General features: G+C 43.2%; 1 protein-coding gene across 1 annotated transcript in view; it reads right to left on the reverse strand.

The window, feature by feature from the left end:
* Positions 1-12,741, reverse strand: part of LOC139280163 (protein kinase C-binding protein NELL1-like) — a 1,006,941-nt gene that overhangs the window by 412,281 nt on the left and 581,919 nt on the right. The window contains exon 14 of the mRNA XM_070899716.1: positions 11,701-11,823. Coding sequence (XP_070755817.1) covers positions 11,701-11,823 — 123 coding nt within the window. The remainder of the gene's footprint in view (positions 1-11,700; positions 11,824-12,741) is intronic.

The raw sequence follows: 12,741 nt of genomic DNA on the forward strand, positions 1-12,741 counted from the left end.
AAGGAGGGAGAAAATAATAATAACTTGATATATGGGTTTTACCCGCTTCAAAGCCACATGATGTTAACAAATTTAGCAAAGCACTCTGTAAAATATTGCAAGTGAAGAAAATGTTTTTACCTCGTTAGAACTCAATTTACCAATGTGAATTATTTACAGGCTTCAAGAAATGTTTGTATATGTCCAAGAAACTGAATTTATGCAATAACATTACTTAATAAGCTAACCTGGTGACAGTTATATATATTTATATATGAAACTTGTGAAGTTTTAAAGCTAATTACATGATGCGATGGATCAATCCCCGTTACTATGGCAATCACTTCAGACGCGCTCCAAGTCTGAATACTCCAAGGTGTTGTGCTCAGCACCTGGAACGCTGTAACACATGGAGTACCAGAATATGTCAATGATTATATTTATAAGAAAGAGAGAGAAATAAATGTTGGCGGAAATACATTTAAAGGGTTTGGATAGTATCATAAACCACAGATGCAAAGAATCGTTGTCAGTTATACTCTGCTTGGCCACCCACTGAGCACCTCTTCAATAGAAACAAATCCCCAAATTATCCTCCCCCAGAACAACCAATGTGCTCAGCTTCTGTTCCTGCTTAGATGTTCATTTTTCTGGGACGCCTCTGCACTGTATGACAGGAAGGTGGTGTAATTTCCAACAGTATGCCATTGCAACGCACGCGCAATACGAGTCAGCTGAAAGGAAGAATGGATTTCATTGAGATATCATGTGTTGTTTTAGAAGTATAGGGCTCAATTTTGCCCAACCTCTTTTTTCAGCGCTGGAAACAGCGCCAGAAAAAAGTCGCCCCATCCTGCCCGCTCTTACGAGTCCCCGGAGTCCCAGCGTAGCGTGCATTGTGAAGTGGGGGGCGGAGCAACAGGCCAGCACTGAAAACAGTGCCGGCAACTGTGCACATGCGCAGTGAAGTCTGCGCGCATGCTCCTGCCCTCCCAGCGTGTCCTGCGGGCTGTGAATAGGACCCGATGCTCGCTGCCCCTATCACTGGCCGAAGGGATGCCCCGGTACTCTGGAGCAAGTTTTTGGGGGAAAATGGCATTTTTTAAACTTACACCAGAAAAAACAACTTACTCCAAAAAAATTGATGCAAGTCATGGCCAAAATTGGGCCCATTAACACGGCATACAATGATTTACAGAAGATATAATGCTACTGTTTATAAAGTCATGAGTCATTGCAACTGAACTTGACATTTCATCTGTATATGTGAACTGTGAAAGTTTCACATGAATGAATTTAGTTAGATATTATAGCAGTTATCATCACCAAACATGCACACTCTCAGCAGTGTGTATGAGCAGAGGGATTTGGAGTACAAGTTCACAGAACTAAAAGCAGCACCTCAGGGTTATAATGCTGTGAAGAAAACTAATAGTATTCTCATTTTATCTCAGATGTATGAAATGAAAGATTCAAGAGGGTAATGATGAAACCATATAAGATCTCAGTTAGAGTACTGCATGCAGTATTGGGCTCCAGACTAGAGGAAATATATTGAGGTTTTAGAGATGGTTCATTACAGATACAGTAGGATGCTGTCTGGTATGAGGTAATCCAATGCATAAACATTTGAAATATTTGTGTTCTTTTCATTATAACAATGAAGATTACAGAGTGATCTAGTAGAAGTGTTTAAAATTATGAAAGAATGTGACAGGGTAGACAGAAGTTAAGGGGTCAAGAACGAGGCACTATAGACACAAGATTAAATGTAAGAGAAGCAGAACTGAGAGCAGCAAAACCTCTTCACAGAGAGTTGTAGAATTCAATTCCAAGATTAGTGGTCGAGGCAGGAGTGATGTCAACATTCAAGATAAGATTGGATAAGTGGATGACGCAAAAAAGGTTGAAGGGATATAGGAACAGGGTGGGTAAATGTGATTGGAACTATTTGCTCACATGGAGGGTAAACGCTGACACAGACTGGTTGGGATGAATGGCCTGTTTCTGTGTTGTAACTTCTATGTATTAGTGTCTTGGTGAATATTTATTAGCCTCCGCAAGAACATTTATTCAGCTGATTCAAGCATTATTTTCCTGCTTTGTTTGCAGAATTTTTGCAATTCCTTTGATTGTGGTAAAACTCTGCACCCAACTGTGCCCGTTGTTATTATTTCTCGTGTAATGCCTCCCAGGAATTTTATGAGAAAATATTAAATCCGCAAAGTGGAGTTTTTCTAGAGGATTACTGGAGCCTTTATTATTCAGGGAAATGTAGCTGCTATTGTCACCAGGAGTTGGAAACTCCACTTAGTTCCAAATTAATAAGGGAGACACAAGGAACTCAGTGACAGTCATTAAGTTGCTGATGAGTATTTACCTCAGAGACAGTAGTTTGCGGGCACTCAAATCTCTTCAACTATCACATGATTTGTTCAGAAATTGTCCCCAATTATTTGGGCAGAAGTGAATTCGTCTGTCTGCAAATTAGTGCAACTTGTGCTGGTAACGTAGGATGGGCATTTCCGGGGATGGGACAGGGAGCAGGTGGGGTTTGGTTGGGTATCCCTCATTGGCGACACAGCCGGTGGGATAAGCTGTGTTAGCTTGCGGGATAAGCTGTGTCAGCTTGCGGGATAAGCTGTGTCAGCTGTGGCTCAGTAGAAAGCACACTCGTCTCTAAGCCAGAAGGTTATGGGTTCAAGTCCCACTCCAGGGACTAGAGCACAAAAAATCTAGGCCGACACTCCAGGTGAGGGAGCGCTATGCTGTGGGAGGTGCTGTCTTTCGGATGAGGCGTTGAACCAAGGTCCTGTCTGCTCTCTCAGGTGGGTGTAAAAGATCCCATGGCACTATTTTGAAGAAGAGCAAGGAAGTCCTGGCCAATATTTATCCCTCAATCAACATAACAAAAACAGATTGTCTGGCCATTATCACATTGCTGTTTATGGGAGCTTGCTTATGCGAAAATTGGCCACCGCGTTTTCTACATTACAACAGTGACTACACTTCAAAAAGTACTTCATTGGCTGTAAAGCACTTTGAGACGTCCGGTGGTCGTGAAAGGCGCTATATAAATGCAAGTCTTTCTTTCTTTTTTAATCTGCAACTCGGGTGTGGGCCTGCCTTTTTCTACCTCCAGACTCCTGAGACACTGGAACTTTCACACTTCCCTTGCCGCGTAGCTTTCCTGCTTTAACTATTCACACATTCTCTGGGTCCCATATATATATTTCTCAGCATGACTCTTTATCCTAGGCTATTATCATTTTTGTCATCTCCTATTCGCCACCTAATCACAATATTTTCACTTGCGAATGTGGAATTTACATTGATCTACATGAACACAAGCAGATCTATAGTTGGAAGTTACAGCGCTTCACTTAAAGCTCACTTAGCACTAAATGCAAGTATAATTGCTGAAACTTTTCATTTTGTTGCCAATTTAATACAATATCTGTATCCAGGACTACAGTAAAACCGTCCCAAGTATTACGTCAGGTAGGATCACATCCTTAGGATCAACTCTTTATCAAAGTCCCAGCTCATCAGGCAGCAGTGCCACATAAAAGGTTACTGCACAAGATAAAAGTTCAAGGGGTTGGGAGTAATATATTAGCATGGGTAGAGGATTGGCTAACTAACAGAGAGCCAGGATAAATGGTTCATTCTCTGGTTGGCAACCAGTAACTAGTGGGGTGCCGCAGGGATCAGTGCTGGGACCCCAACTATTTACAATCTATATTAACGACCTGGAAGAAGGGACTGAGTGTAACGTAGCCAAGTTTGCTGACGATACAAAGATGGGAGGAAAAGCAATGAGTGAGGAGGACAAAAAAAATCTGCAAAAGGGCTACGTGAGTGGGCAAAAATTTGGCAAATGGAGTATAATGTTGGAAAGTGTGAGGTCATGCACTTTGGCAGAAAAAACATCAAAGAGCAAGTTATTATTTAAATGGAGAAAGATTGCAAAGTGCTGCAGTACAGCGGGACCTGTGGGTACTTGTGCATGAAACACAAAAGGTTAGAATGCAGGTCCAGCAAGTGATCAGGAAGGCCAATGGTATCTTGGCCTTTATTGCAAAGAGGATGGAGTATAAAAGCAGGGAAGTCTTGCTACAGCTATATAAGGTATTGGTGAGGCCACACCTGGAATACTGCATACTGTTTTGGTTTCCATATTTACGAAAGGATATACTTGCTTTGGAGGCAGTTCAGTGAAGATTCACTAGATTGATTCCAGGATGAGGGGGTTGACTTACGAGGAAAGATTGAGTAGGTTGTGCCTCTACTCATTGGAAGAATGAGAGGTGATCTTATCGAAACGTATAAGATTATGAGGGGGCTTGACAGGGTGGATGCAGAGAGGATGTTTCCACTGATGGGGGAGACTAGAACTAGAGGGCACGATCTTAGAATAAGGGGCCGCCCATTTAAAACAGAGATGAGGAGAAATTTCTTCTCTCAGAGGATTGTGAATCTGTGGCATTCTCTCTGAGGGTTGTGAATCTGTGGAATTCGCTGCCTCAGAAAGCTGTGGGAGCTGGGAAATTGAATAAATTTAAGACAGAAATAGTCGGTTTCTTAATCGATAAGGGGATAAAGGGTTATGGGGAGTGGGCAGGGAAGTGGAACTGAGTCCATGATCAGATCAGCCATGATCTTATTGAATGGCAGAGCAGGCTCGAGGGGCTGTATGGCCTACTCCTGTTCCTATTTCTTATGTTCTTATGTAAGCGTATCTGTTGAATTAAATTTCTACTGGTAATGTAGGATGGGTATACCAGCACTTTAGGGATTGGGACAGGGTGTGGGTTGGTGCTTAGAATGGGCATGAGTGCACTGTTGAGAAATTGTCCACGTATGATATCAGGGGGGATCACAACCTTAGGATCAACTCTTTTTCACAGCCCAAATCTATTTTCTAAAATAATTAGCTTACTTTTACAACAATGCTATTCTGTTCAAGTTTTAGGGACACTTATCCAAAGCAGTCCTACCTGGTTACCACCAATGAGTATTACTGGCGTTGCTTTGGACTGAAACTTTGTTACAGTTAATAAGGAGGATAAAATTGAATCTGCAATAAGAAAGATACTTCTTTCTACAATAGGATGGTTAAATTGTATCAGAACGAACCCGGTACTTTTTAAAAAAAAATGGCTCTACCCAAAGCTACGGTTCGGTCACTCCTAGGCGCACTACATACCAGACACTGGCAGAGGCTCATGTTATGAGGTGCCACTCTCACATGATGCCATGCCACTCCCACACAACATAATGATGAGCTTCTTCTTTTGCTTGGCAACTTCTTCATTTGCGCCGCACAAAGCACACAACGTCAACAGATGTAGTCCTTACTACTAAGGGGATCAAGGGGTATGGCGAGAAAGCAGGAATGGGGTACTGAGGTTGCATGTTCAGCCATGAACTCATTGAATGGCGGTGCAGGCTCGAAGGGCCGAATGGCCTACTCCTGCACCTATTTTCTATGTTTCTATGTAACACTGTGGGACGAATTTCCGTGACGCTTTTTGGTGTACTTACCGTGCGGCAACGGGGCACGACATTTTTTGCAGTGAGGATATTCCGTTTCCGCATCTGTAAAACTGCCCACACCATCCCCACCACCCCAGGAGTTTCTTTGCAGTATTTTGAGCCTTCCCGCAATCCACCCGCCGAGTCGTCATTGACCACATTTGCATATGTTGAAAGGCAGCTCCGAGTTTCCTGGATGTGCGCAGCTATTGCACTCTGGGTAACTTTGACCGCGATAAATGAGGCTCGGCCGCTGCCAGGATTACCTGGTCAAGGTGGAAGTGAGAAGTTTGAGAGCTTGTACAGTCTGGAAACTTTATAGAACGATTTATGCAGACTGGGAATGCTTTCTAAACCTGTTTATGTTTTTGCATTTTTTTCTCCACGATGGCCTGTACTAAATTCTTGCACAGAGTCAGCCCACTGGAAGATTTTTCGCCCACCCCCCACCCAGCTGCAGTCAGGGCATCTCAGAAGCAGTTCGGCAAACCACTCTATGCCATTATCATGGCGGAGGAGGAGCAACAAAGGACGAAGCAAGGGAGAGCCAGCTACCATTCAAAGAGGATTCAGCCCACCAGGTACTAGGCATCACAGGACCTCGTTTGAGGAGCTCTGCATAAGACCAATGCACTTGATCAAGTAGGCAATGGGACATATCTGTGACCAGCAGCTACATTCATCCCGCACTGCTCTCTCAGGCTGTAAAGGTGACCAACACCCTCAAGCTTCTGCGGTACAGGTTCAATCCAAGCAGTCACAGGAGATCTTACAAAGAATTTCTCAGAATTTACAGCACAGAAACAGGCCATTCGGCCCAACTGGTCTGTGCTAGTGTTTATGCTTCCCCTGAATTCTTTATTGGATTTATTAGTGACAATCTTATATTGATTGCCCCGAGTTTTGGACTTCCCCACAAATGGAAACATCTTAGCTACATCTATCATTCATCAATTTAAAGACCTTTAGTAGGTCTCAACTCCTGAGCCTTCTCTTTTTTAGATCAGCCAGGCAGCATGAATTCTTTGCTTGTGTACTCTATTCCTCTATTAATAAAGCCAAGGATCCTATATGCTTTTTTAACAACCTTCTCAAGTCCTGCCACCTTCAAAGATTTCTGTACATATAGCCCCAGATCTCTCTGTTCCTGCATCCCCTTTAAAATTGTACCATTTAATTCATATTGTCTCTCCTCATTCTTCCTGAAATGCACCATTTCACTTCTTTTGTCACGTCTTTGGATTTTTTTACGTTAAATTTCATCTGCGATGTGTCTGCCCATTTCACCAGTCTACGCCCCCCTGAAGTCTGTTACTATCCTCCTCATAGTTAACTACATTTATGAGTTTCGTATCATCTGTAAACTCTGAAATTATGCCCCATATACCCAAGTCCAGGTCATTAATATATATCAATAAGAGCAGTGGTCCTAATACTGACCTCTGAGGGTACTTCCCTCCAGTTTGAAATATAACCGTTCACCATTACTCTCTGCTTTCTGTCCCTTAGCCAGCTTTGTATCTAAGCTGCCACTGACCCTTTCATCCCATGGGTTTTAATTTTGCTAACAAGACTATTATGTGGTATCTTTTCAAATGCCTTTTGAAAGTCTATAAACACAACATCAAACGTATTACCTTCATCAACCCTCTTCATTACTTCATCAAAGACCTCAACTAAGTTATTCAGGCACAATTTGCCTTTAACAAATCCATACTGACTTTCATTTATTAGCCCATACTTTTCCAAGGGCCTATTGATTTTCTCCTGGATTATTGGAGCAGAAATCCCGGCCTCCTGGGCCCGTACGAAGTTTCTACGGATCCGGGAAGGCATCAGAAAAGCCGATTTTCAGCGCGCAATGCGCATGCGCTGAAAACCGGCTTTTCCGATCTGTCAAGCTAGAGCGTGACAGATCCTCCGTAGACCGGGAGTGAGGACGTTTGCTTGGACAAGATTGTGGGATTTACACATATCTTGCCCAGGAAAGGTATCAAAATTCTTGCGCCTGTTAAAAGCAGGCGCATAACCTACTTTTACAGGCGCAAGTGTTTTAAAACATATATAAACACAATAAAATTAAATAAAATAAACACATTTTATTGTTTAAAAACTCTGCCCACTATGGTAAGTTTATTTAAAACCATAATTAAAAAAACGTTTTAAAATCGGATAAATATTTTTTTATAAGACATTAATAACTTTAATTTAAATTAATCTTAAATATGTAGTGTATATTTTCTATTTTTATTAGTGTTTGGGGTGGTTTCTCATTCATAATAATGGAAACTCCAACTTAGAGTTCCCATTATTATGAATGAGAAAATACTGTACCTTGATTGGCTACCCAGAGCCATATGACTCCAGCTCCAGCTTACGGATGTCCCAACGTGCATGCGCTGCGACATGCAGGGAGTGATGGCCTCAGGACCGGGATCTCGAGCAGGAACAAGTAAGTGGGCATATTTTTTTCATTTTCTCAGTCGTTTGCCTGCGGGAAGACCTCGACCGGGATTACTAGGCCATTGTCTCTAAACGTTTCCCCACCACTGACATTAGTCTGACTGGCCTGTAATTGCCGGATTTATCCCTCTCCCTATTTTTGAATGTGGTTGAACACCTGCAATCCTCCAATCCTCTCGACAACAACATCATATTCAAGGAGGATCGGAAGCTTGTGGCCAGAGCCTCTCCAGTTTCTACCCTTACATCCCTCAATAACTTAGGATGCATCCCATCCAGACTTTTCTACTTCGAGGATTACCAACCTTTTAAGTACCTCCCCTTAATCTATTTTTATCCTATCCAATATCGCTACTGCCTCTTCTTTTACTGCTACATTGGCAGCATCCATTTTGTCTAGTGAAGACAGATGCAAAGTACTCATTTAACTACCACAGCCTTGCCCTCTGCCTCCACAAGAAGATCTCCGATTTTGGCCCACCCTTCCTTTGACTGCCCTTTTAATATTTCTGAGTTTATAAAAGACTCTTGGGTTCCATTTTGTGTTACCCAATAATCTATACTCATACTGTCTCTTTGCCCCTCTTATTCCTTTTTTTAGATCTCCTCGGTACTTTCTCTATTCAGCTTAGTTCTCTATGTATGATGAACCTTATAATGATCATAAGCCTCTTTTTCTGTCGCATTTTACCCTCTATGGGGGAAAAATTCGGTTGTGCCTCTTTTGGGGGTGGTAACACTCACGAGGCAGGAGACTTTGCGCTCGGCACAGAAGTCTCGCCTCTCGAAAGAAATTGGGGTTACCACCCCCAAAAGGAAGTGAAGTGCAAAATAACACTCTCCACTTCCTTTCTGGGGTGCTAGCGGGGCATTTGTGTTGGGAGCGGGGTGCACGCGTCACACTCTGGGTCACATAGCGCTGCCGCATAATTAAGGGGAAGGTCCCAAGCTGCAAACTCTGCAGTAATGTCTAATTCGTGTTTTATACAGTTCAAGAATAACTTCCCTGCTCTTATATTCTATGCCTCAGCTAATAAAGGCAAGTATTCCATATGCCTTCTTAACCACTTTATCTACCTGGCCTGCTACCTTCAGGGATCTGTGGACCTGCACTCCAAGATCCCCTTGTTCCTCTACACTTCAGTGTCCTACCATTTAATGTGTATTCCCTTGCCTTGTTAGCCCTCCCCAAATGCATGACCTCACACTTCTCCGGATTGAATTCCATTTGCCACTGCTCTGCCCACTTGATCAGTTCATTGATATCTTCTAAAGCAGTCTACAGCTTTCTACTTCATTATCAACCACACAACTGATTTTAGGAAATACTAGGCCTGTGTCTGTGAAATAGTTCAATCCATTTGTGTACTTCACCAATGCACATGGTGCTCTCTTGAAATTCAACAGCTGCACAGAACATGATGAAGCCAGGCTGCCTGTTGCAATCCCCGCACTATGCAAATACTGTTTACAAAACCAACACCAGATCCTTCAGAAGGTTCATGAACAGTCCTACTGATACCTATCTGATCACCCATAAACATGAGAAAATAAGTTTCTGAATGACAGCGTCTCTTTCTCACTCTGTTCCATCTATAGTGGAGACTTGCAACACTTCTTACAAGTAACAAATTTAGGTATTCCACACTCTCAATGTTGTTTTCATTACCAACATCACACAGAATATGTACTTAATACAGAACAGTCTGATAAGGGAGCATTGCATTTTGTTCCGCTTTTGATTTATATTTCCCGGCCTCCAGTCCTAGTTGTATCTTGAATTTAATTTTAGCATATGTTCCTTAGGACAGGATTGTTCATTTTCATTCATCAGTGGTACTGATGCAAGCTAATATATTTAAGGCATCCTAGAAAGTTCAGCAAACAAGCTTTTTCTCAATCATCAGTTGAAAGTAAAAATAGCGAGAAGCACTTAAAAGATTGACCTGCGACAATTGCTTATCAACCAGCAGCACAGAATGTGTAGGAGGTAAAAGCTTCAACTTTCACCGTGCTATTTCTGTTCAGAGCTGCCTTTTGAGCATTTTTACTGTGATTCTTCTTTAAAAGGAATCAAAGCAGAAAACAGTCAAAGCAGAAAACAATACTCACCTTATTAATTTCTTTACATTTGGCTATAAACTGAAGGAATGACATCACAGCACTGAAACGTGGGAACAAGCGAGCAGGCCTTTCAGCCCCTCGAGTCTTTCCCACCATTCTATTAGATCATGGCCGGTCTGTATCTCAACTCCATTTACCGACCTCTTTCTCCTCATCCTTTGACACTCTTAACTAACAACAATCTAGCGATTTCAGTCCTAAAAATTTCAATTGACCCAGCATCCATAGCCTTTTGGAGGATTTTTTTTTTGTCCAGACGTGTGTGAAAAACTGCTTCCTGATTTCTCTGCTAAATGACCTAGCTCTAAGATTTTGCCCCCTTTGTTCTGAATTCCCTCACCTGAGGAAATAATTTCTCTCTGTCTACCCAATCGAATGCCTTTATCATTTCAAAAAACCTTGATTAGATTGTTCACCTCAACATTCTAAACTCAAGGGTATACAAACCAAGTCTGTGCAGCCTGTCCTCATAATGTAGCCCTTTAGGCCACAGTATTATTCTGCTGAATCTGCGCCGCACCCGGTTCATGGCCAATATATCCTTCCTGAGGTGCAGTGCCTAATCCTGAACACAGTACTCCAGGTGGGGTCCAAGCAAGGCTCTATTACTTAAATCCTTAAAACCTACCTCCTTGACCAAGCTTGTGGTCATCTGTCCTGATATCTCCATCTGTCTCTTGGATACAATATTTTTTTATCAATGACGCTCTTGTTAAGCACCTTGGGGTGATTTGCTACGTTAAAGGTGCTATATAAATGTGCATGCTGTTGTTTTTATACTGAAGCATCGCAAAAAATTACTGAGATCACTGGAAGCTCTTCAAGAAAGCCGGAGCAACACAAATGTGGGAATAGGCTCGATGTTAGGTGCTTCTCCTTTTCCCAGGGAGTAGTGAGCCTCTGGAAGGTGTTGCCGGTTTGTGTGGTATGTACTGAACTTTCTGTTTTCCTGCAAGAGGGAGCTGGATAGGTTCTTGGCTGGGGCAGAGATCACATCATAAAGATGACAAGTGGATTAACAGGTAGCGTACACATTGTCCACGCAATCTCCTGGACTGGTTTCAATCACCTGAGGGGGCTAGAGAGGGATTTTCCAGAGTTTTTTCCCCTTGCTGACCCTGTTTTTTATTTCCTTTTTTGTCTCTCTCAGGAGAGAACATGGCTGCAGTGGATGGTGGGATGTGGGGGGGGGGGGGTGGGGGGCGGGGGTGTAGAGTGTCTCGTCATGGTGTGGGGCAGGCTTGATGGACCAGCTTGTCTTTTCCTGCCCGTCATTTTTGTATGGGTCATAAAATGCCCTTCAGGAATAGAACTGATGCCAAAACTTTCGGACCTTGACAGCTTCCAGGATTTAATAAATTACAGCAGTTGCAAAACTATCAGCTTGCGCCAAGATAGAACGAGAAGAAAAACAAGTCGACTGAACAGAATATTGTTTTAAAGTTAGTACACACTTTTTAAGATGATTACTTAGGCTTGGGGACATTGACCCCATCCAGCACTGTGTTCTCTTGGACTTGGATGTCCATGCCAACATTGTTAAATGAGCGTGCAATAAAAATTACGCTTTGTTCCAAAACCAGCTGTAGTCCCTACCTCGACAGATGGTTCCATTGCCCACATAGCCAGGCTTGCAGGTACATCGGTGGCCTCGGACGGTGTTCGTGCAAATTGCCGTCTTGTCACAGCTGTGCTTTCCGCTCGCGCATTCGTCGTGCTCTGGAGGAGAGAAAGGATTCTGCTCAAGAGTTGTGATCGACAGCGCTGCAGGTTACATTAACAGGAGTCAAAAAAAGGAAAAAAAATCAATCAGAAGATGTGCTGTACAAATAAATCGCATCGTGAATGCCCAATTTACAGAAGCTTAGTTCCTGAGTTTCAATTCCTAGAGAACAGCAGTGCAGATAGTCTTTAGGTTTCAGAATTGGAGATGCTCATATCTCCCACGTTTATTTGGCTCAATTTTCCCCAGTGATTTGCGCCCTTTTTTTGGAGCAGGCTGCTTTTGTTGGCCTAAGTTTAAAAAAAAGTTTCCCCAATCAATTTTCACCAGCGTAATTTAGTTCCGATTTTTTTAGGTAAGCTTTTTTTTCAGCCGAAGGAGGCGTAACCTGCCACCCGCGCCAATTCTGGCCATTTAGGGAAGTTTGGCCAGCTGAGAGTTACTCCAGTTCTTCTTAAGCCAGCGTAGGTGGCCGCTGCAGAAAAACCTTCTGGAGAGTTAAGGAAATCGGCGCAGGTAAGGAAATAGGCGCAGGTAATCGCAGTCGATGCCTGGACAGCAGCAGGAGAGGTAAGAGAGGGGGGTTGAGAGGGGGGGAAGCCTTGTGGTATAGTTAGGTGCAAGGACCGGGAGGGAGGAGGCCATTCAGCCTGGGATGGGGCAGGGGAGCGGTCCGGGAGGCCACTCGATCTGGGCTAGGGATGGGGGAGCGGACCGGGAGGCCACTCGGGACTCGGGGAGGGCTAGGGAAGCAGACCGGTAAGCCTTTTGGCCAGAGCTCGGGGCGAGGATCGGAACCACCATCAGGAGGAGGAGGGGGAGGACTTTAATAATTGGAGATAAGTTGCTGCAATGTATTTTAATGTGTTTTTAAGTTGCTGCAATGTATGTTAATGTGTTGCGAGCTGGCTGTA

This window comes from Pristiophorus japonicus, chromosome 14 (assembly GCF_044704955.1).
Source record: "Pristiophorus japonicus isolate sPriJap1 chromosome 14, sPriJap1.hap1, whole genome shotgun sequence".
Classification (NCBI taxonomy): Eukaryota; Metazoa; Chordata; class Chondrichthyes; family Pristiophoridae; genus Pristiophorus; species Pristiophorus japonicus.